The sequence below is a fragment of the Nerophis ophidion genome, linkage group LG10 (genome assembly GCF_033978795.1).
Source record: "Nerophis ophidion isolate RoL-2023_Sa linkage group LG10, RoL_Noph_v1.0, whole genome shotgun sequence".
NCBI classification, from domain to species: Eukaryota; Metazoa; Chordata; class Actinopteri; order Syngnathiformes; family Syngnathidae; genus Nerophis; species Nerophis ophidion.
The window spans coordinates 11,019,240-11,045,774 of NC_084620.1; the positions used below are offsets into that span (position 1 = coordinate 11,019,240).

At 41.3% G+C, this 26,535-nt stretch overlaps 1 protein-coding gene across 5 annotated transcripts in view; it reads left to right on the plus strand.

Moving 5' to 3' along the window:
- Nucleotides 1–6,235: 6,235 nt before the first annotated feature.
- LOC133560139 (ninjurin-2-like) overlaps nt 6,236–26,535 on the plus strand; it is a 50,820-nt gene continuing 30,520 nt past the window's right edge. For 2 of the 5 annotated variants that reach the window (XR_009808388.1, XM_061912304.1), the window contains exon 1: nt 6,241–6,463. Coding sequence is in view for 4 of the 5 variants with exons in the window: in XM_061912304.1 (XP_061768288.1) it covers nt 6,368–6,463 (96 nt within the window). In the remaining variant the exon portion in view is untranslated. Of the gene's footprint in view, nt 6,464–26,535 lie in introns of all 5 variants that reach the window. The other 3 variants (XM_061912307.1, XM_061912306.1, XM_061912303.1) reach the window with 3 other exon arrangements.

The following is a 26,535-nucleotide window of genomic DNA, read 5'->3' on the forward strand; positions in this document are numbered from 1 at the left end:
GCATTAAGTTGCAAAAAGTTAGCGGACATCCATTGTTTAATTTCATTAAGACACGCTTCCAACTGACTACAGTCCGGCGTGTTGGTCAGCTTTAGGGGCATGTAGAGTTGGGTGTCATCAGCATAACAGTGAAAGCTAACGCCATATTTGCGTATGACGTCCCCTAGCGGCAGCATGTAGATGCTGAAGAGTGCAGGGCCAAGGACCGAACCCTGGGGAACTCCACACGTTACCTTAACATAGTCCGAGGTCACACTGTTATAGGAGACGCACTGCATCCTATCAGTAAGATAAGAGTTAAACCATGACAGGGCTGAGTCTGACATACCAATTCGTATTTTGATACGCTCTAATAAAATATTATGATCGACGGTATCGAAAGCAGCGCTAAGATCAAGGAGCAGCAACATAGATGACGCATCAGAGTCCATCGTTAGCAATAGATCATTAGTCAATTTTGCGAGGGCTGTCTCAGTCGAGTGATTTGCCCTGAAACCGGATTGAAAGGTTTCACATAGATTGTTAAACGCTAAGTGCTCATTTAGCTGCTCTGCAACAATTTTTTCGAGGATTTTCGAAATAAAGGGAAGGTGAGACACCGGTCGGTAGTTTACCATGAGGTCAGGATCGAGGTTAGGTCTTTTAAGGAGAGGATGAATAACCGCTTTTTTGAATGCAACGGGAACAGTGCCCGAGGAAAGTGATAAGTTTATAATATTTAGCACTGATGGACCTAATAATACAAAAAGCTCCTTGATCAGTTTCCCAGGAAGTGGGTCAAGTAAACATGTTGTTTGTTTTATTCCATTTACACGTTGTAACAATCCTTCTAATGTTATTTCATCAAAACGAGAGAAACTATTTTGGATATTTGCAGTATCCGCCGTATATACAATCGTATCTGTGTTACTATAACCCCGTTGTAGCTGGGACGCATTGTCTTTAATCTCCTTTCTAATAAGTTCAATTTTCTTATTAAAGAACTTCATAAAGTCATCTGCCGAATGGGTGGAGCTACTGGAAGGAGTCCCTTGTTGGGTTAGCGATGCTACTGTACTAAACAAAAATTTTGGATCGTTTTTATTAATGCGGATGAGATTTGAGTAATAATTAGTTTTAGCTAAGGTAAGCATGCGTTTATAAGTTATTAAACTATCACTCCATGCTTGATGGTGCACCTCAAGTTTAGTCGTGCGCCATTTGCGTTCCAGCTTTCTACATAATAATTTCTGAGCTCTAGTTTCTTCAGTAAACCATGGCGTACGCCTTTTTGGAGCCTTTTTTAACTTCAGCGGTGCTATACTATCAATGGTTTCGCGCAGGGCGTTGTTAAAGTTGTTAGTGAGGTTATCAATAGAGCCCACATACTTTGGGAACGGTGCCATTACCGAGGGCAGTAGGTCCGCAAGAGTCGTCGTTGTGGCAGCATTAATGTTGCGGCTGCTATAGCAGTTATTATTATTATTAGCTTGCCGAACATGAGTCTGAACTTCGAATTTTATAAGGTAATGATCGGACATTACTTTAGTATACGGGAGTATCATAACTTTGGAGACGGTGATACCTCTGACAAGCACTAGGTCTATCGTATTACCGCTGCGATGCGTCGGTTCATTTATTATTTGTGTAAGACCACAGCTATCAATTATAGTCTGGAGCGCCACGCACGGTGGGTCCAATGGGGTATTCATATGGATATTAAAGTCCCCCATTATAATTATATTATCGGCGTGCGTCACTAGATCAGCAACAAACTCTGAGAATTCACTAATAAAGTCCGAATAGGGCCCTGGGGGGCGGTAGATAACGGCCAGGCACAGAGGCAGAGGTGTGGCAGACTTCATAGAAAGCACCTCAAACGATTTATATTTATTATTTAAGTTAGGACTAAAGTTAAAGTTTTCGTTGTATATTAGTGCGACACCCCCTCCCCTTTTGAGGTGACGGGCAATATGCGCATTCGTATAGTTAGGAGGGGATGCCTCATTTATCGCAAAAAAGTCGTCTGGTTTAAGCCAGGTTTCGCTAAGACCGATGACGTTAAGGTTGTTGTCTCTAATGACCTCATTGACTAATAACGTTTTGGGAGACAATGATCCGATGTTTAGAAAGCCCATATTATAGGTAGTGGGCTGTTTTAAGGAGTTGTTGATAAAATTATCCGTAGTAGCAATATTAACGCATCATAATTTGCCACCTCAGTAGAACGCATGTCTAACTCTGACGTAGTCATAGACACAGTAGAAAAAACATTTTGTGAGTTGTGTATTATTCTACGAAAATTGCTATGTGTACAGGGATCATCCAGCCTGGCGCTGGCTAGTTCTAACTTAACTGACTCCATACCCAGGCTAGCAGGCTCTGTAATTGCCTGTGACCGGGCTTGCTCTAGTGCAGTTAGTCAAATGTGGCTCAATGCAAAGTCTATGTTCCGAGACAAGAGGATAGCGCCTTCCTGGTTAGGGTGAAGGCCGTCTCTCCTCAGCAAGCCAGGTTTGCCCCAGAAAGAGGGCCAATTATCAATAAACGTAAATCCCTGTTGTCTGCAGAAGCTATCCAGCCACCTGTTAAGAGAGACTAATCTGCTATATCTCTCATCATTGCCTCTCCCAGGCAGGGGGCCAGAGACAATTACTCGATGCCTGGACATCTTTCTGGCGAGATTACAAGCCCTGGCTATGTTTCTCTTTGTAATCTCTGATTGTCTCATCCTAACGTCATTGGAGCCAACGTGTATTACTATATTCGCATAACTAGTGGTGCGGTTAGCCTGCCGTACGTGTTTACTAGACCTGTTGCGAGTTAGCTCCCTAAGATTAGCTTCAATGTCAGGTGCTCTGCCCCCGGGAATACACTTAATTGTGGCTGGTTTGCTAAGCTTTATGTTTCGGGTGATGGAGTCCCCTATGACTAAAGTGTGGTGCCCGGTAGACTGGGGTGTAGGAATAGCTAAAGGGCTAAATCTATTATGCGTCTCAACCGGTACACCGTAGCTTGTAGGCCGATTAGGGCTGCTACAAGCTGGGCTAGTTAGCTCGCTACAGCTAACGCTAGCAGATGTGTCCGCAACATCTAAAGTTACGAAATTACACTGCTCTAACTGGCGGACACGGCTCTCTAGCAAAGCCAACCTATCCATGAGTAAAGTGCACGAAGCGCAGGAAGCCATACTCACAGAAACTTTCCATCGCCGAGTGGGGTGCCAGCTGTCTTCGGGAAGTGGTGGTCACGGTGGCGGGGGAGAAGCTTCCTTCAGACCGGCGCTGCCTTTCTCCGCGCTGGCTTTCTCCGCTAAAAAAAATAAATAATAAAAAAGAAAAAAAATTTGTATGTATCCAGTGATTATGCTTTATAGAGTTATTTTCCTTTTAACTTCCCCAGTTTTAGATTATTTTTTATTCAAAATCGCTGAATTTTCACATTTGCTGTTCAAATACTGAGAAGAGACTTGCGGTGAGTCAGCAGCCAGTTGAGCCTCACCATGGATTGCGCAATGACTCGGCTAACTGCTGGCTGCTGTGCAGTGAGACCATATTGCTATATGAATTATATTATACATTTCCATAGTTTGGTTAGCTGAGGTATATAATTTACAGTGTATTTTGTCAACAACTGCATGTGTGTAACGTATTTCTTGTGCTGGGCAATCATAAAACGGCTGCGAAGACGCACTGTGTGAGGCACCTGTCCTCCCGCCTCATGGTGGTAGAGGGCGCTAGTGATCCCAGGGATCATTCTTGCGACTACTCGGCTGCAGACTAAGTGACAACAAGCTACAGTTAGCAAGTCAAGTGCAGCGGCAGCGATCGTTTATTTTTTCCTCTCCTCTGGACTTTTAACATGGATGATTACATACCGGTATCTAAAATAAAACAGTTTTCTAAACTGGACTTTGAATCGAAGCAGGAGGTAATAATTAAAGGAAGACCAATGCCGGGGCTAAATGGTTTGCTTTAGACAGTAATTTCCGTCAAGACAGAGAGACTTTTAAAACTGAAGATAGATAAGGAAGACTTCTATAAACAAGTTGTCATGCCCATGAGATCATGTTTCGTTTTGTCATGTTTGGTTTTGTTTTTTGGACAATCGGTTCCTTTGTTTGCATTTCCTTGTTTGTTTTATCACCATAGCTACTCATTGATTTTCACCTTGCCCGCTTGTCACGCCCCTGTCCTCAGCTCTCACACCTGTTGTTAATTATCATAGCTATTATTTAAGCCACACTTACCAGGTAGTCGGCCTGGGAACTTTCCATATTATGCAACTCTATTCATGCCAAGCCATGCTGTTTCGCTCATGCTCATGTCATAGTAAGTTTTTGGTTTCCTTTATGCCACAGTGCAAGTGTTTTGTTTCACTTTTAAAGTTTATAGCCTTTGTGCTAGTCTTTTGTTTTCTAATCAAGTTTGGCTTTTGTTTGCTTCCTTGGTTTGTAGTTTGCTAGAATAAATAAAAATGTACTCACATTCACGTCTCGCTCGTGTTAATTTCCCTTTGCATCGAAGAAACAATCCAAGTCACAGTCCAGTCCTGACACAAGTTATCGATGCTTTTTTTCAGAAGGAGCGGCGCATTGGACTTCATTTATATGTAAAGATAAGACCATAATAACGTTTTTTTTTAATTAAATGTGTTTTTTTGTGTGCTACAGTTTATATGTGTAAAGAATACTGGTATGATGTTTTAAATATAACCCGTTAACTGTTGCCAATCAAATGGTGAATAAGATACTCTTTAGGGTTCATATGTTTGTAAATCTGACTGTGATGAAGTCAGTGCCTCACCAGCCATGAAACTCACCGCACGTCACTGTAGTGCTGGTAATAATAGGTGGATTTAGTTGTCACCATTAGTAGTTCTGTTGTGACCTCCATATTCCCTCTGGGAAGTTTGTACTGCAAAGCTTTTAAGATTAGAAAGTCCATAAACTCGTAACTTGAAAGAGCAGTCTGAAAAATATGAAATATGGTCGCTAGCTAGCTAGCCAGGTATTGTTCTTCTGATGACATTCGTGTGTGGTTCATCTGCCAACACTAGAAAGAATGGAATAGATCTTTATTGTCATTGCACAAGTACAACGAGATTGATTTTTTGGTACAAGTCCCGCTAAGAGCAGACATACGTTACAGGGGAGAAAAAGACGAGACCGCCAACGGATCAGCCACTTACGGCGCTCCTTAAAAAGGTGAGAAAAGGGTGACATTGGGAGAGAGGGGGGGGAGTAAAAAAAATATCAGTCTAAGGCTAGACCCTCAGGAAGGGTCCAGACTGAGTCCAAGGAAAAAACCTCACATAGCATGGCACACATTCAGACATGGTACGTATATCACACCAACTTGCAACAGAGGGAGGGGTGGGTTTGAGGAGACTGGCTGCCGCTGTATAGCGCTGATCAGCCATCCACAGCCCCAGAGGAATTGAATCAAGCAGTGGTGAAGGCGTTGATTTCAAGGGTGGGGGCCATGTGTGCATATATGCTCAATTAATTTGGGAGAGATGATGAATGTTTTTGTATGACTGAGGCCGATCAAAGTTCGACTGCAGGTGTTGTTGACAAAAAGGACAACTACGGTCTAATACTTTAATATAACACTTGTTTATGGTTGTAGAGGCCCCAAGACAATTACATCATCTCAGGTGGTCATCTGAGGTGAGCATTAGTGTGGATCCTTTGTTAAATGCACCTGCATAATCTAATGAGAGCTGTACAACTAGACTCGGATCAAGCATTCAAACAGCAGGTTTGTGGTGTTCCACAGAATATTAGTATTAGGCTTCCTTGTCTTTTATGAAGCCATACTATTGTATACAAAAATGTAAGAAGTGTTGATAAAAGACAGAGTGAGACAATAAGAACAACTTAGACCTCTTGAGAAATGTTTGTCTGGTGTTCCGCAGGTTATTACTATTATGCACCCTCTTCTTTTGTGACAATAGGATATAGAGATATGTAGAAATTGTGCAAATTGAGAGAGAGTGGGAGTGAGAAAATAAGAACTCTAGATCTCTTAGATTTCTTAAAATCCAGGGCTGAGTATTAGTTACCCTCGTCTTTTATGAAGCCAGAATAAAGACACAAGCCGAAAGTGGAAGATTAGAAAAACTTCACATTTCTCGGACAATGTTTGTCTGGTGTTCCGCAGGGTTAGGTACTCTTGTCTTTTACAAGGATGGACTGAAAAAGAAAGTGTGCGAGGAGAGAGATAGGGAGTGAGGAGGAGACTGTGATGAGGTGAATAAGCTGTTTGTTTGTCCCCCAGTCTCCTCTCTAGCTTGCTGCTTAGCATCCAAAGCAAATTTCTGTCACAAGGATCATCAGGCTATACTGCAGTGTGCGTTCAGTAGCGTGTCCAAAGCAGGTTTCACTATGCAAGGTCTAGGTAAGGTAGAGCGCGGCGACCAAGGCCGAGACATCGACCTGACATCAATGAGATCAACCATGCCGGCCGGCGGTCCTCTACAGGTTAGTGATGCTTTGGTATCCCTCTCGCTCATGCTAAGACGTGGTATGTCCTGCCTATGTGAGAGCTGAGGCTCACAGGAGTTGCTCAGTGGTTCCCGAGGGCTCGGCACAGCATCCCCAGGCTATTTTGAGGGGAAAGCCATGCCAGGAACATCACTCAAATATCAATTAGGGCCTAGGTGCCAAGGCTAATAAAATGTTGTCGTGTAGCAAGGGTCAACAGAACAGCTAGTCATCAAAAAGAGGGTCAAAGTGGGGTTGGTGGAAGCGTTTTAAGATGATGGTTGCTAGTTTTGGTGTGGAGAAACTTTATTTAGGGATTATATGCCTACAAAAGTTTTAGGAAAGCTGTACTAAGCAAAAGCTACACTCATATAACTCTGGCAGTCAAAGACTTTGAAATGAACCAGAAGAAAAAGAGCAAACTAAGCTCCTTCCTGGTCAGACATATGTGAACTTTGACTCAAAAAAGGACAAAAATAACCCAAAATCCTGCAAAAGAGAGACAAGAAGCTCACTTTAGTTCACTTGTTAGTGTAACATCCAAATCTCTTTTTTTATGCTGGGGCTGACAAATATACTGTGATAGTGTACATAGCATTTGGTATATATTGTATATATGTTATAGACATATTATATCTGTATATATAATATACTATGGATCGTGAGATCGACAGGCGGATCGGTGCGGCGTCTTCAGTAATGCGGACGTTGTACCGATCTGTTGTGGTGAAGAAGGAGCTGAGCCGGAAGGCAAAGCTCTCAATTTACCAGTCGATCTACGTTCCCATCCTCACCTATGGTCATGAGCTTTGGGTCATGACCGAAAGGATAAGATCACGGGTACAAGCGACCGAAATTAGTTTCCTCCGCCGTGTGGCGGGGCTCTCCCTTAGAGATAGGGTGAGAAGCTTTGCCATCCGGGAGGAGGTCAAAGTAAAGCCGCTGCTCCTTCACATCGAGAGGAGCCAGATGAGGTGGTTCGGGCATCTGGTCAGGATGCCACCCGAACGCCTCCCGAGGGAGGTGTTTAGGGCACGTCCAACCAGTAGGAGGCCACGGGGAAGACCCAGGACACGTTGGGAAGACTATGTCTCCCGGCTGGCCTGGGAACGCCTCGGGATCCCCCTGGAAGAGCTAGACGAAGTGGCTGGGGAGAGGGAAGTCTGGGCTTCCCTGCTTAGGCTGCTGCCCCCGCGACCCGACCTCGGATAAGCGGAAGAAGATGGATGGATGGATGGATATAATATACTGTACACATATTAAGTATATATTGTATATATTCACAGATATGTTATATTTTACATTGCTATACCTAGTCTATTTATACCTGCCTTGTCCTTTCCATCCTTACACTTTCCATCAATGTAACTAAACTACTGTGTTGAACAATTTCCCTTGTGGATCATTAAAGTTTGTCTAAGTCTAAGTCTAAGTCTAAGTCTAAATAATATAGTCTTTATGCAAGTGACCTTCCACAACACACACATACCAGCAGGCACAATACATTAATACAACATTGATTAAATATACATGTTTTTTTAAACTGACTTCTAAACAACGTTGCAAAATAGTTGTAGTTGTAAATTGGGACAACATTGATGTCTAACTAACGTTGGATCCACGTTGTTGATTGGGTAATTACCAAATTTCCATGGTTAAATCAATGTCTCAACCTGAATACAAATTACAAATGTATTACAGTTTTAGGAGTTAAATGGTGGAACAAGCTCAGTGATGAGCTGAAGACATGCACTTCTTTGGTAAGGTTTAAGAAAACCTTGAAAGGTGAAATAATTGAAAATTATAAAATATAGTAACAATTACTTTCATCCCATTGACTTTTTTTTAACGTTGATGTTCCAGGCAATCTTATTTTCAGTAAAGGTTTAGGATAGGCAAATATAAGCTTTGGCTTCAGCCTATTCTTTTTTTGTTCATTCTTTTTCTTTTCTTTTGTGTGTAAATGTGTATGATTGTTTACGTAAAACCTCTACTGTAAAACTGATCACACAAAATGGTTGATTGATTTGATTGATTATATGACCGAACTAAACTTAATTTCATTTTTCATTTCACACTGAATAAACGTTGTTTCAGTGTTGTAATCGTGTTAAAAAATATTGGTTGGTAAATGACCAAAATTCAATGGTCAACTCAAAGTCAGAACCCAACATTGACTAAATTTTGTCAAAAAGATGTCGTTCCAAAGTTAGGTTCTGACGTTGAGCAACTCAAACCTAATTCAACAAGTTCTCAACGTTGTTTTAATGTCTTGTGCCTGCCAAGGTTCATATTCTATATCAGTGTTCCTCACTCCCATCATGTAACAGTCCTATCAGTTACTGGTATTTTTAGTTCCTAAGTGCTGTTACTCAACAGTACATGTGAGTGAGAAAAGTGACACATAGGAAGAGAATGGAGTCTTTAGGCGCACTTACTGTACTTAATAAAAATGCTGAATTGACACTTAGGCTTGCATTATAACACCAAAAGTATTGGAAAATACAGTAGTATATTGACACCTAAATCCAGAGACTTTTTCCGGTGTTATTGGAGACTTTTTTGTCTTGGAGACTCGGATGTGAAAGCACACAGCAGTTCTTCAAGGAGTAGTTGACCGGTACTGCTGGTCAGCTGATGCAGTTTCTGCGCAAGCAGAGACCCACACAGGGCGGGAATTGCAACAGTTCGCGCATGAGCAGAGTATTTGCCGTTTGGACTTTTTATGGTGCGTTTAATTTAACTGTTAGATCCACTATGGACTGGACTCTCACTATTATGTTAGATCCACTATGGACTGGATTCTCACACTATTCTATTAGATCCACTATGGACTAGACTCTCACACTATTATGCTAGATCCACTATGGACTGGACTCTCACAATATTATGTTAGATCCACTATGGACTGGATTCTCACACTATTCTGTTAGATCCACTATGGACTAGACTCTCACAATATTATGCTAGATGCACTATGGACTGGACTCTCACAATATTATGCTAGATCCACTATGGACTGGACTCTCACAATATTATGCTAGATCCAATATGGACTGGACTCTCACAATATTATGCTAGATCCACTATGGACTGGACTCTCACAATATTATGCTAGATCCACTATGGACTGGACTCTCACAATATTATGCTAGATCCACTATGGACTGGACTCTCACTATTCTGTTAGATCCACTATGGACTAAACTCTCACACTATTATGCTAGATCCACTATGGACTGGACTCTTACAATATTATGCTAGATCCTCTATGGACTGGACTCTCACAATATTATGCTAGATCCACTATGGACTTGACTCTCACAATATTATGCTAGATCCACTATGGACTTGACTCTCACTATTATGTTAGATCCACTATGGACTGGATTCTCACACTATTCTGTTAGATCCACTATGGACTAGACTCTCACACTATTATGCTAGATGCACTATGGACTGGACTATCACAATATTATGCTAGATCCACTATGGACTGGACTCTCACAATATTATGCTAGATCCACTATGGACTGGACTCTCACAATATTATGCTAGATCCACTATGGACTGGACTCTCACAATATTATGCTAGATCCACTATGGACTGGACTCTCACTATTCTGTTAGATCCACTATGGACTAAACTCTCACACTATTATGCTAGATCCACTATGGACTGGACTCTTACAATATTATGCTAGATCCTCTATGGACTGGACTCTCACAATATTATGCTAGATCTACTATGGACTTGACTCTCACAATATTATGCTAGATCCACTATGGACTTGACTCTCACTATTATGTTAGATCCACTATGGACTGGATTCTCACACTATTCTGTTAGATCCACTATGGACTAGACTCTCACAATATTATGCTAGATGCACTATGGACTGGACTATCACAATATTATGCTAGATCCACTATGGACTGGACTCTCACAATATTATGCTAGATCCACTATGGACTGGATTCTCACAATATTATGCTAGATCCACTATGGACTGGACTCTCACTATTATGTTAGATCCACTATGGACTGGATTCTCACACTATTCTATTAGATCCACTATGGACTAGACTCTCACACTATTATGCTAGATCCACTATGGACTGGACTCTCACAATATTATGCTAGATCCAATATGGACTGGACTCTCACAATATTATGCTAGATCCACTATGGACTGGACTCTCACAATATTATGCTAGATTCACTATGGACTGGACTCTCACTATCATGTTAGATCCACTATGGACTGGATTCTCACACTATTATGCTAGATCCACTATGGACTGGACTCTCACTATTATGTTAGATCCACTATGAACTGGATTCTCACACTATTCTATTAGATCCACTATGGACTAGACTCTCACACTATTATGCTAGATCCACTATGGACTGGACTCTCACAATATTATGCTAGATCCAATATGGACTGGACTCTCACAATATTATGCAAGATCCACTATGGACTGGACTCTCACAATATTATGCTAGATCCACTATGGACTGGACTCTCACAATATTATGCTAGATTCACTATGGACTGGACTCTCACTATCATGTTAGATCCACTATGGACTGGATTCTCACACTATTCTGTTAGATCCACTATGGACTGGACTCTCACAATATTATGCTAGATCCACTATGGACTGGACTCTCACAATATTATGCTAGATCCACTATGGACTAGACTCTCACAATATTATGCTAGATCCACTATGGACTGGACTCTTACAATATTATGCCAGATCCTCTATGGACTGGACTCTCACAATATTATGTTAGATCCACTATGGACTGGACTCTCACTATTCTGTTAGATCCACTATGGACTAGACTCTCACACTATTATGCTAGATCCACTATGGACTGGACTCTTACAATATTATGCTAGATCCTCTATGGACTGGACTCTCACAATATTATGTTAGATCCACTATGGACTGGATTCTCACACTATTCTGTTAGATCCACTTTGGACTAGACTCTCACAATATTATGCTAGATCCACTATGGACTGGACTCTCACAATATTATGCTAGATCCACTATGGACTGGACTCACATTATTATGTTAGATCCACTATGGACTGGACTCTCACATTATTATGTTAGATTCACTATGGACTGGACTCTCACAATATTATGCTAGATCCAGTATGGACTGGACTCTCACAATATTATGCTAAATCCACTATGGACTGGACTCTCACAATATTATGCTAGATCCACTATGGACTGGACTCTGACAATATTATGCTAGCTCCACTATGGACTGGACTCTCACAATATTATGCTAGATCCACTATGGACTGGACTCTCACTATTATGTTAGATACACTATGGACCGGACTCTCACTTTTATGTTAGATCCACTATGGACTGGATTCTCACACTATTCTGTTAGATCCACTTTGGACTAGACTCTCACACTATTATGCTAGATCCACTATGGACTGGACTCTCACAATATTATGCTAGATCCACTATGGACTGGACTCTCACAATATTATGCTAGATCCACTATGGACTGGACTCTCAAAATATTATGCTAGATCCACTATGGACTGGACTCTCACAATATTATGCTAGATCCACTCAAAGTCCATTGCACCGGTCCCCCAGGGGGAGGGGCTCCCCAAATCTGCGGCCCCCTCCAAAGTTTCTCATTGTCATCCCATTGGGTTGAGTTTTTTCTTGCCCTAATGTGGGATCTGAGCCGAGGATGTCATTGTGGCTTGTGCAGCCCTTTGAGACACTCGTGATTTAGGGCTATATAAGTAAACATTGATTGATTGATTAATTTGTACTGGGAAGTCGTCATTTTCTAGTTAGTAGCCGGAAGTTTCAACTGGAATTTTAAATGTTAATGTTTCTTTCCATTTAAACTTAAGAACATTCAATTTTGGTTGATTTAGGCGGCGCCAGCGGACCAAAGCAGTTGTGTTTTGCCAGAAGAAGACCACATTTCCTATGATGACTAGCGAATATAGCGTCATAATGACATGATATCCGCTGTAATATTGGCACAAATATAACATCTCTAATGGCTGAGAGTGAGGGACACAAACAGGCTGGGCAAGCTGGTAGAGAAGGCCAGTAACGTGGTGGGAGTGGAGCTGGACTCTCTGGCGGTGGTGTCAGAGAGGAGAAGTCTAGCAAAACTCCTAGCCATTATGGACAACACCTCCCACTCACTACACTAGGAAATTGCGGAGAGAATGAGCACGTTCAGTGGAAGGCTCAGACTCCCTAAATGTAACACGGAACGACACAGGAGGTCCTTCATACCGACAGCCATCAGACTGTATTATGCATATGTTCCTTGACTGCACTTAAATGTAGAATATATGTAGAATTTATTTATACTATTCATATATTATATATTATATATATAATATATGTTATATATTATATTTTATTATTATTGTCTATTGTGAGCAAACTGTGGTGCCGAATTTCCCCAAGGGATCAATAAAGTACTTTATATTCTATTCTATTCTAATAAATAGCAAACACTATCAAGAAATTATCTTGGATTGCGCTTCAAGCATGATGCTACTACCAAGAATGTTCAGGGCGGATGCAGGAGATTTTTTTTTAAGGAAGTATGTGTTACGTTCATGCTGGTGGCTATTTATTGATTCCACACATATTTCTGATAGCTAACATTAGCATTGTGATTTCAGCATCGAGTGTTTAGCAGGAATAGACCTAAGACTGTATTAGTCTGAAAGTCCTTGTCTTTCAGCTCATGCCAGGGGCAATGTTGAAATTGAGATAATAATCATATAATAATCATAATCGTAATAATTTTGGCCACAAAAAAGCCGGCGGCGTTTCAGGATATTGTTGATAAATGGGTTTGGCTTTGCATAGTGGAGCTTTAACTTGCACTTACAAATGTAGCGACCAACTGTAGTTACAGACAGTGGTTTTATGAAGTGTTTCTGAGCCCATGTGGTGATATCCTCTACACACTGATGTCTGTTTTTAATGCAGTACCACCTGAGGGATCAAAAGTCCATAATATCATCGCTTACGTGCAGTGATTTCTCCAGATTCTCTGAACTTTTTGGTGATTTTATGGACCGTAGATGGTAAAATCCCTAAATTCCTTGCAATAGCTTGTTGAGAAATGTTGTTCCAAAACTGTTCGACAATTTTCTTACAGAGTGGTGACCCTCGCCCCATCCTTGTTTGTGAATTACTTAGCATTTCATGGAAGCTGATTTTATACTCAATCATGACACCCACCTGTTCCCAATTAGCCTGCACACCTGTGGGATGTTCCATATAAGTGTTTGATGAGCATTCCTCAATTTCATCAGTATTTATTGCCACATTTCCCAACTGCTTTGTTACGTGTTGCTGGCATCAAATTCTAAAGTTAATGATAATTTGCACACAAAAAAAGTTTATTAGTTTGAACATCAAACATGTTGTCTTTGTAGCATATTCAACTGAATATGGGTTGAAAAGGATTTGCAAATCATTGTATTACATTTATATTTACATCTAACACAATTTCCCAACTCAAATGGAAATGGAGTTTGTACTTATATAGCCCTAAATCACAACTGTCTCAAAGGTCTGCACAAGCCACAACGACATCCTCGGCTCAGGTCCACATTCGGGCAGGAAAACACTCAACCCAATGGGATGATAATGAGAAACCTTGGAGGCCCCCCTCACCCAAACCTCCACCTGGGCGACCGGTGCAATGGACGTCGTGTGGATCTGGATCATAGTGTGAGAGTCCAGTCCATAGTGGATCTAGTTAATAGTGTGGGAGTCCAGTCTATAGTGTCTCTAGCATAATATTGTGAGAGTCCAGTCCATAGTGGATTTAGCATAATAGTGTGAGAGTCCAGTCCATAGTGGATCTAACATAATATTGTGAGAATCCAGTCCATAGTGGGGCCAGTAGGAGATAATAGCTTTTGACGCTATTCGGCCATGTCTGCCTTAGCATCGCCGGTAAAATGTGCAGACCAAACGTTTGGGACTTTCGCATCTTGTGACACTGGATCAACTTAAATATGTCGATTGATAAGTGTTTGTTTGGCATTAAATGTGGGGGGAGGGAAACGTTGGATGCAAATATAGCTACAAATGTACATACAGCTAGCCTAAATAGCATGTTAGCACCGATTAGCTGGCAGTCATGCCGTGACCAAATATGTCTGATTAGCACATAAGTCGACAACATCAACAAAACTCACCTTCGTGATTTCGTTGACTTTATCGTTGGAAATGTATCTGCAGGATATCCATACATCTCTGTGCCATGTCTGCCTTAGCATCGCCGGTAAAATGTGCGGACACTCCGGCACATTTAATGGGGGTCTGGCGGAAGATTTGTTTGACTTTATCGTTGGAAATGCATCTGCTTTGAGTGTCGCAGGATATCCACACAATCTTGCCATCTCTGTAGTAGCATAGCTTTCGTCGGTAAAGTGTGCGGAACAAACGACTGACTGTTTCGTCGGCTTTCCCCACACCCTCGTATTTTGAACAAATTTCGTCCAATTTCTTGCCATTTTCGCATCTTTGGGCCAGTGTTGCGACTTGAATCCCTCCTCATTAGTGTTCTTACACCCTCCGACAACACACCGACGATTCAAGATGTCCCCAAGGTACGGAAAACAGTCGAAAAAACTGAAAATAACAGAGCTGAGACCCGGTGTTTGTAATGTGTTTGAGAAAATGGCGGCTTAATTACCTATGTGACGTCATGTTCTGACGTCATCGCTCCGAGAGCGATAAATAGAAAGGCGTTTAATTCGCCCAAATTCACCCATTTAGAGTTCGGAAATCGGTTAAAAAAATATATGGTATTTTTTCTGCAACATCAAGGTATATATTGACGCTTACATAGGTCTGGTGATAATGTTCCCCTTTAAGTGGAGACAGGTCAGCAGCGCAGAGACGTCCCCAACTGATGCACAGGTTAGTGGTCCACCCTGGGTCCTGACTTTGGATAGCTAGCAGGGGTCACAGATTCACAAAATAAACGGCAGATCAACTGGTCTAGGGGAGTCTATTTAAAGTCTAGAGTATACAAATTAGTTTTAAGATGGGACCTAAATGTTTCTACTAAGGTAGCATCTCTAACTGTTACCGGGAGGGCATTCCAGAGTACTGGAGCCCGAATAGAAAACGCTCTATAGCCCGCAAATTAAGGAAGATGTTTCTCTACCACTTTTACTTAGCAGTCGTCAATGCTGGCACTGTTCATTCATCCTTTTTTTGACTGGAAATATTACTGCTCCCAAGCGCACGAGAGCACACACGTACGCTCACACACCGTCTCTTTTGAACGCTCTGTAAATATTAGGTGAATATGGCGGCCATTAACAGGAAAGAACTAATATGAAGGGCAAACAAGCCTGATAATTATAAAGACTTCTCCAACATTTGTATGAACTATAAAGCGCTGGAGTGATGAATCTATTTCTACAGTGTGAAGGCTTTGCACTTCTTGCCAACTTTCTATGTATAGTGTGCAGAAGCGGGGCGCAGAATTAACGGCGCAGCCTTTCCAAGCATGTCGGCTTGAGGCTGCACGCGATTTTTATTGAAGAATGAAAAGGACACCTCAATTCATCATACCGCACTCTTGCAATGAAGTGCATTGGTCGGTGCATAAAACATGTCACTTAATGAATTTCATCATGTGTAATCTATTTTCATTGTGTGTGTGTGTGTGTGTGTGTATGTGTGTGTGTGTGTGTGTGTGTCAGACCTTCACATGTCACATTCTAAGTGTGGGTGTGAGGAACCAGAAAGTGTGTTTTGTTGTGGGTGGGTCGTAAAGGCGGGTTAGATCCTGGAACTTTCACCATGCGCTCGCACATGATTCATGTTATGTAGGAGGCGTGTTCTTTTACGAGCGACTTGTCACTGTTTGTATGCCGCCCGGTTGTCACGGCAATGCTCGTGGGTTTGGTGTCAAACCATTATTAGTAGGTTTGTTCCTATACTCCTATTCGGACATGTTGAATTGCACCAACATGTGACATATTTCCAGAGGTGTGTGGATTCGACAAACATTGTACTCAAGTAGTGAAGTGAATTATATTTATATAGCGCTTTTCTCCAGTGACTCAAAGCGCTTTTACATCGTGAAACCCAATATCCAGGTTACATTTAAACCAGTGTGGATGGCACTGGGAGTAGGTGGTTAAAGTGTCTTGCCCAAGGACACAACAGCAGTGACTAGGATGGCGGAAGCGGGGATCGAACCTGGAACCCTCATGTTGCCGGTACGGCCACTCGACCAACTGAACTATACTGCCCCTAGAACTATTTTCCGCAGGTTTAGTGCCAGGAAGTTGCAGCTGTGCTCTAAAAATGGAATATTAAGTGCATTTTTTATCGATATCAATAATCTATCTAATATCTAATAATCTAATATATCGATATCGTTTTATCGCCCAGCCCTAGTATCGCCATACACAGCGTGGAGGATCAAAACAAGTCAATGTCTATTAAAAAAATCTAGTAATAAAATGCATGAAAAAATGGTGTAATAATACAAGTACAAGTACTGTCACTCTAGAGCAGAGTTTTTCAGCCAGTGCGGTGAGATATTGTCTGGTGTACCGTGGGATGCAGTCTGGTGTGCTGTGGGAGATTATGTAATTTCACCTGAAAGGGTTAAAAATATTTTTTGCAAACTAGTAGTAGTAATACACAAATGTGCCGCTGTTGAGAGTCTGTGCTGTCTCGAGCTCGGCAGAATCACCGTGTAATGCTCTTCCATATCAGTAATTGGCAGCAGGTAGCTAATTGCTTTGTAAATGTCGGGAACATGGTTTGTCATGATCACAATATGCAGGAGGCAGCGTGTAGGTAGTGCCGCTTAGTGCCACTAAGAAAAGGCATTGAAGCTTAGGGATAGCTACGCAAAAAGAAACTAAAACTGAACTGGCTGCAAAATGAAAAAAAAAAAAACAGAATGCTGGACAACAGCAAAGACTTACAGCGTGTGGAGCAGACGGCGTCCACAAAGTAAATCAATACATGACATGACAATCAACAATGTTCCCACAAGGAAGGATAGCGACTGCACAACTTTTTCTTTCTCCTATGTCCCCCCCTCCCTTGTGGAGGGGGTCCGGTCCGATGACCATGGATGAAGTACTGGCTGTCCAGAGTCGAGACCCAGGATGGACCGCTCGTCGGGACCCAGGATGGACCGCTCGCCTGTATCGGTTGGGGACATCTCTACGCTGCTGATCCGCTTGAGATGGTTTCCTGTGGACGGGACTCTCACTGCTGTCTTGGAGCCACTATGGATTGAACTTTCACAGTATCATGTTAGACCCGCTCAACATCCATTGCTTTCGGTCCCCTAGAGGGGGGGGGGGGTTGCCCACATCTGAGGTCCTCTCCAAGGTTTCTCATAGTCAGCATTGTCACTGGCGTCCCACTGGATGTGAATTCTCCCTGCCCACTGGGTGTGAGTTTTCCTTGCCCTTTTGTGGGTTCTTCCGAGGATGTTGTAGTCGTAATGATTTGTGCAGTCCTTTGAGACATTTGTGATTTGGGGCTATATAAATAAACATTGATTGATTGATTGATTAAATCATCTTGATTGCTAAAACAAAGCAGGTACGGGGAATAGCGTTCAAGGAAGACATGAAACAGCCACAGGAAAATACCAACAAAAGAGGAAAAGCCAACAAAAGAGGAAAAGCCACCAAAATAGGAGCACAAGACAAGAAATAAAAAACTACACACAGGAAAACACCAAAAAACTCCAAACGAGTCACGGCATAATGTGACAGGTGGTGACAGTACACCTACTTTGAGACAAGAGCTATAGTGATGCAAGCTTTGTTATTGCTTGAATTGATATCCAATAATTGCGAGAACAACTTTTTACTGTCAATATCGGCTGCTGAGTTTCATTTTTTAATGATTTCTGCTGGTTGTTGTCACCGCCTGCTGCCATCTTGTGGTATGTGTTCAGATTGCAATTGTTGGTGCAGCAGACCTGGCTCTTATTGTTTGTCTTTTTCCTAGAGTTCCCGTGTTTTCCTGTGGGCGGAGTTGTGAGACGTGCACAGCTGTAGCCAATCTTCGCAACACTATTTAAGCAGCACTGCAATAGCTGAATGGCACTCGGCAATTCCACTCCGTTGACTGAAGACTCCTAGACTCCTTGCATGTTCACCTAAATGCCTCCTAAACTATTTCCTGTGCCATTCAGCTTGGTATGTAGTTTTGTAGTTTGCACGTCTTGCAACTTTGACCCTAGTTTCAGATAGTTTATAGTTTAGGTTAGTCTTTTATTCACAGTGCTCTCTCTGTTCTCCTTTTTCGCACCGTCGCCTTTTGTTACATTCCAGTTTTGGATTATTGCTGTTATTCGCTACCTTTTGTTAAGTAAAGAACTATTTACTCTCAATTCCATCTGCATCCTTGGGTTCCTCTTTTCCACTGTTAATTGAACTGTGACAGTTGTGTGCCTACGCACACACAATTCACAAAAAAATGTGTCTTTAGAGCAGCCAAAATGTTGAAAGAGCCATAGTGGACCAAAAATACAAAAAAAAAGTGTCTGGAGCCACAAAAAATTATCGGCTGGGGACATCTCTGCGATGCTGATCCGCCTCCGCTTGGGATGGTTTCCTGCTGGCTCCGCTGTGAACGGGACTCTCGCTGCTGTGTTGGATCCGCTTTGGACTGGACTCTCGCGACTGTGTTGGATCCATTGTGGATTGAACTTTCACAGTATCATGTTAGACCCGCTCGACATCCATTGCTTTCCTCCTCTCCAAGGTTCTCATAGTCATCATTGTCACCGACGTCCCACTGGGTCATTATTGTCACCGATGTCCCACTGGGTGTGAGTTTTCCTTGCCCTTATGTGGGCCTACCGAGGATGTCGTGGTGGTTTGTGCAGCCCTTTGAGACACTAGTGATTTAGGGCTATATAAGTAAACATTGATTGATTGATTGATTGAAAAAATTAAAAGCCTTATATAAGTGAAGAGTTCATATGCAAAAGCAGATAAGTCCATTTTGACCGATTCTGTATATTAACGATTTTCTGCCTGCTGGTGTTGCCGGTACATGTACAAGCGTACAATGGTTTATTTAATATCAACATAAGCAAGTCATGAAAGCCTAAACTTTTAAGAAATGCTGATGTAATGAATGGCTTTCAAGTAAGTGTTTGATGTGCTTTTACGTCAAAAGCAGATATATCCAAATTATGATATGTCGCAAAAACAGATATCTCCAAAATCGTTTTCTTTGCGGTCGTTATTTCGCATAATATTCAAGATAAAGATAGAGAGAAAAACAGAACGTGAAATTTATCGAAAGCCACATTTCAACGTAACAACTGTTCACATTTCTTTACTTCATTATTTAACAGTTTCGATCCCTTGGTACGCATAAATCTAGCTGTCCCTGCGAACATTGTTTTTTCGTACTTGCTAACCGGACATGCTTTTTTGGAACTGTGACCTCACATATTTACCTTGTGCTTTTCAGCACAAAATGAAAAAACAAAAAAAACAGTGTTGCAATGAAGACAACGTTTTATTAATAAAACAACCACAAATGCTCAACCTGGTTTGCCTATCAAAAACACTCCTGTGCAGATAACAGCTCACTCATCATCGCTATCGACATTAGCTCCATGCTCGACAACATCGTTTAACGCAGCGGTGTAAAACTCACGGACACGCGTGCTAGCGCCAACATCAAATAATAACTTCAACACGTCAGTTTTTTTCGCTGGCTTAACAGTGTTCACAGGAGAAGCTTCCAAATGATTCATGCGTGGATAACAACACTGAGTGACTCCGTGCGCGCCGCCATTTTGTTTGTCACGTGATCCCGTACTGCAGCGCTGGTTGGGCAAACGGATATATCGGCTTTTGTGGTAGATGATCCATGGCGCTTATCGGCCGCTGCAATAAATCGCTGAACTAAATGACGTTAAAAGCGGCATTTGTCCGCATTTGCAAACAAATTGATTTTGGTATACCACAATAGAAGTGGCGTACTATATATTACCGAGGCTGGGCTAAACTTTATCAAAATGGCGTTTATTGGTTTTTGCGTATGAACTCTTCAAGTGTAATAATGAAGTGTCTGTATTAGCCAAATAAGCTTACTATCAAAATGACTATGTGTCGCGGGCTGACACAAATCTTTGTAGACTGAAATGTTGAAATGTAATATTATTTTACACATTCTTGAAAAATTGGAAAACATTAGTAAATGGGAGACTTCTCAGAGGGTGAGCTAACTATTGGATGGATTTATTACGATCTTTGCAAGCTGGGTAACGTTTGCTGTGGTCTGTAACGGCACACAAACAACTATCAGAAATGCAGCCAATATTACATACAGATAATGTGTCATGAGACATGCAAATGTAATTTAAATACACAGATGATATAACGAAAGGAATTTGAATGAGCTAAAATATCCCAACAGGCATAATGATGCAATATGTACATACAGTTCGCCTAAATAGCATGTTAGCATTGATTAGCTTGCAGTCACACATTGACCAAATATGCCGGATTAGCACTCTAAAAAGTCAATAACATCAACAAAGCTCACCTTTGTGCATTTACGCACAGCATAAAAAGTTTGCTGGACAAAATCAAGGAAGTGGCATAAATGATAAAACACGTCTTTCTGTGGTAGCGTCGGAGAAAGAAACTTTTTTGTTAAAGGGGAACATTATCACCAGACCTATGTAAGGGTCAATATATATTTTGTTGTTGCAGAAAAAAAGACCATATGTTTTTTTAACCGATTTCCGAACTCTAAAAGGGTGAATTTGGCAATTTAAACGCCTTTCAATTGTTCGCCTGTCGGAGCAATGACCTTTCACCCGTGACGTCACATCGTGAAGCGACCCGCCATTTTCTCAAACATTACTACACACACCAAGTCAAATCAGCTCTGTTATTTTCCGTTTTTTCGACTGTTTTCCGGTACCTTGGAGACATCATGCCTTGTCAGTGCGTTGTCGGAGGGTGTAACAACACGAACAGAGGCGGATTCAAGTTGCACCAGTGGTTAAAAGATGCGAAAGTCCCTCGTTTGTTCTGCACACTGTACCGATGACAGCGATGCTACGACAGAGGCACAGAGATGGCAAGAATGTGTGGATATCCTGCAACACTCAAAGCAGATCCATTTCCAACGATAAAGTCAACGAAATCACAAAGGTGAGTTTTGTTGATGTTATTGACTTATGTGGAGTGCTAATCAGACATATTTGGTCACGGCATGACTGCAAGCTAATCGATTTTAAAATGCTATTTAGGCTAGCTGTATGTACATATTGCATTATGCCTCATTTGTAGCTACATTTGCATCCATCCTTTCCCACCACCAACATTTAATGCCAAACAAACACATACCAATCGTTGGTTAGAAGGCGATCGCTGAATTCGTCCTTGCCTTCTCCCATGTCGCTGGCTGTTGTGTCCTTTTTGTCGGTTTCGCTTGCATACGGTTCAAAGCGATATGGCTCAATAGCTTCAGTTTCTTCTTCAACTTCGTTTTCGCTACCTGCCTCCACACTACAACCATCCGTTTCAATACATGCGTAATCTGTTGAATCGCTTAAGCCGCTGAAACCAGAGTCTGAATCCGAGCTACTGTCGCTATACCTTTCTGTTCTACCCGCAGTGACATCACAGGAAAATGGACGGGTGTATATAACGATGGTTAAAATCAGGCACTTTGAAGCCGTTTTTCAGGATATTGCATGATGGTTCAAATTTTTAGAAAAAACTTTGAAAAATAAAATAAGCCACTGGGAACTGATTTTTATTGGTTTTAACACTTCTGAAATTGTGATAATGTTCCCCTTTTAAGAGGTTTGAGAACCACCGGTCTAAGTTTACCTACAAGTACAAGACATTACACGTGCCTCTGATATGTTTACGCTGGAACTGAGAGAGACAAAATACAATGGTGTATTACTATAGAAGCTCAAACAGGAAAGCCAAGAAGAAGTATTGTCGCACTAAACAAGTTGGAAAAGTCCTATTTGGTGAGGTGAAAATGACGAAACAAGTCAATGTCAGAGTTTATGTGCTTTTCATACAAAGCTGTTTGCACTTCGTGCCACACCTCCACCTTTGGGGCCTTAAACACACACAAATTATCTTTATGCTTTATTTGCTTTGGATACTGAAACTTTTACGTGGGATCAAAATGTCTCCTCAATTACAATTCTTTAAAAACACATACTGTATTTGTGCATATACACAGGCCAAAATAGGCTAAATATTAGGGATGCATATTAATGCATGACAGCGAAACATGGCAACACAAGATACCTTGGAAACATTGATAGTTTTCGTCAAAAACAGGGATATCCAATTGTTAAGGATATGACGTCCGTTCTCTTCATAACTTTGCAACTATGTTTGCAACAAAGGGCGATGTCACATCGACGACCTTTGACTGGTCTTTTTGCAGTACGTTTTATGAAAAACATCTACTATAAATGTATAGTATATTTAGAAAAACACAAAATTAAGATATTGCACAATATAACAAATATAATATTAAATAAACCAACTATTTATAAAATCATTTTTTTTATAAAATGAAGTTTTCATGAAAAAAATCTTGTAATGTAACATTTGTATTACAACTAAATAAATATGCATTCATATAATATAAAACATTTTATCAAAGAAATAATCAAACATAATTACTAATAATTTTACTAATACAAAATAATGTTCATATTTACTTTCCAAATAATTGAGTTGTTGAGAATAGATTACAATATGATATTAATTTAGATTTTTTTTTTCCCTGAGGAAACTTTCCTGAAGGAATCAATAAAGTACTATCCATCTTTTTATTAAAAATACAATGATAAAATAATAATCATTAATTTATTTTTATCAATAAAAAATATTTATTTTATCAAAAATATTTCAGTTTTAATGAAAAATATCTTACTATATAATCCATCCATCCATTTCCTACCGCGTGTGCCTTTCGGGGTAGCGGGGGTTGCTGGAGCCTATCCCAGCTGCACTCAGGCGGAAAGCGGGGTCCACCCTCATCGCAGGGCCAACACAGATAGAGAACATTCACACACTAGGGCCTATTTAGTGTTGCCAATCAACTTATACCCAGGTGCCAGTTTTTGGGGGTGGGAGGAAGCCGGAGTACCCGGAGGGAACCCACGCAGTCACGGTTAGAACATGCAAACTCCAAACAGAAAGACTCGGAGCCCAGGGATCGAACCCGTGACCTTCTCTTTGTGAGGCACACGCGCTAACCCTTAAAATATAATACAATGAATGATACTATAATAATTAACTATTCAATTTTTATACAAAATAAAAATGTATTTTATCAAAAATATTTAGTGTTTATGAAAAAAATCATTGATGACCCATGACTGCTGCGCCAGGTCCACTATTAACCACATTGTGAAGTATGCGGACGACACGACAGTAGTGGGCCTCATCCGTGACAATAACGACATGGACTACAGGGAGGAGGTGAAACATCTGGTTGACTGGTGCAGAACCAACAACCTGGTCCTGATCGTCGACAAGACCAAGGAGATCATTCTTGACTTCAGGAAGCACCAGTCCAGCCACGCTCCACTCTTCATCAACGGCACAGCGGTGGACATGGTAAGCAGCACCAAGTTCCTGGGGGTGCAGATCACTGACAATATAACCTGGTCTCTACACACCGGACCTCTTGTAAAAAGAGCTCAGCAGCACATGCACATTTTGCGTCGGATGAAAAGAGCTCAGCTCCCTACTCCCATTCTCACCACATTCTACAGAGGCACTATAGAGAGCCTGCTGACCAACAGCATCTCTGTCTGGACTGGACCCTGCAATGCCTCAGACTTCCAGTCTCTCCAGAGAGTGGTGAGGACTGCGGAAAAGATTATCAGGACCCATCTTCCTCCGATTTAGGAGATCGCAAAAAGCCACTGCCTGACCAGGGCTCAGAAAATCTGCAAAGACTCCTTCCACCCCCACCAAAGACTGTTTTCACTGCTGGACTCTAGGAAGAGGTTCCGCAGCCTCCGTAGCAGAACCTCCAGGTTCTGTAACAGCTTCTTCCCTCAGGCCGTAAGACTCTTGTGAATTGTGAATTATATTTATATAGCGCTTTTCTCTAGTGACTCAAAGCGCTTTACATAGTGAAACCCAATATCTAAGTTACATTTAAACCAGTGTGGGTGGCACTGAGAGCAGGTGGGTAAAGTGTCTTGCCCAAGGACACAACGGCAGTAACTAGGATGATTGAAGCGGGAATCGAACCTGCAACCCTCAAGTTGCTGACACGGCCACTCTACCAACCGAGCTATGCCGCCCTCTTGAACGCATCATAATTAAATTATCCCCTCAACTCCCCCCAAAATGGATTAACTCGCTGGAATAAAAAAGACAATATAACATTCATCCATAAACATGGACGCATGTGAAAAAGTGCAATGTATTTATCCGTACAGTAATCTATTTATTTATATCTGCACCTTATTGCGTTTTTTTTTTTTTTTTGCATCCTGCACTACCAAGAGCTAATGCAACAAAATGTCGTTCTTATTTGTACTGTAAAGTTCAAATTTGAATGACAATAAAAAGGAAGTCTAAGTCTAAAATCTTACAATATATAATACAAAATATTAATAATTACGCATTTCTCTAAGTAAATACGTTATTTTTGACATAATGAATCCTTTTGAGTAAATATATTATTTTTGCAGGCATTACAGTGAAAGCCTGCAAGAACAAATTGTGTATTTCAGCTCCAGCAGGTCAAAGGTCGGCCGTTTGGAGAAAAAAAATCCCCTTACAGTGGTTTCCCTGAATGGAACACCTCGTTGTCTCGTGGTTTGTCTAACGCTGACACGCCGCGGTTTCGCCACATAAAAAATTCCGTCAAAAGCCCAGACATCTGACCTCTGACCTCTGTTGGCCTCGGACCTCCCAGACAGACAACACCTGCTGAGCGACACACCTCCAATTACAGTTTGGACATCTTCAATTTCCAGAATTCCACCTCGACAAGAATCCTGACATCCAGGAGTGGGTGTGGTCTGTGGTGATTGCTTTGATATGCTGCGATGTGTCACCTCACATTACACCATTTCTATGCAAATTTCACTCTGTTGGATTTATATTTTCACACCCGTAATTATCAGAAGGCATTTCAGGAAGTGCAGCCTCACAAAGGCATGTTTGAAATTGGCGTGTCTGCTCTCCAAACATGCCTTGACTGCAATAAAAACGTCAACAATGTTGAGTATTTTTTTTAACAGCTCCACAAATCATGGCATTGGGGACAGTGAGGTCTTTCAGTGGAAAATGCCATTGTGCACATACATGGTCATGCATACTTCCTCTGACATGCAGCTATTTAGAGACTTGTTCAACATAAAGAACAAGTACATATACTTACTGTACAGTAGATTGGACAGTGTAGAAAACAGTGTGCTAGCAATAGGGTGCATATTCACCTTTCTGTACTTTCATCAATCACTCTATGTGTTTGTTTCCAGTGTTGCCATGACAGTGTATGTACAGTCTGTGCTGCACGCATGATTTCATATGCCCCGCCCACTTGTTGGCACACACCTGCACATGCACACTTCAGATGATGCTATCGTAGCCGATGGCTGACGTGTTCCGCTTACGCAATACAGTACAGATTGTAACAGTGGAGAAGAACCAGGTTTTTCGCGCACACACACACACACACATGCACGCACGCACACACACAAACACACATACACACACACATCTTGAAACCTGAGAAAAATGCCTACCTCTTAAGAACCACCCTTTCTAGATATAAAAATATTTTTATTTACAACAATAATAAAATATGCATACTATCCAAATATAAAAAAAGCTTGTTGTGAAAAATGAGTTGGAATTTCACAAGAAAAAGGTCACAATTTCACCAGAAAAACTTGGAGGAATTTTGGCAGTGTTATAATAAAAGTCAAGGCAAGTCAAAATTGGTGTGATATTATGATAATAGTTGGAATGTTACTCAAAGAC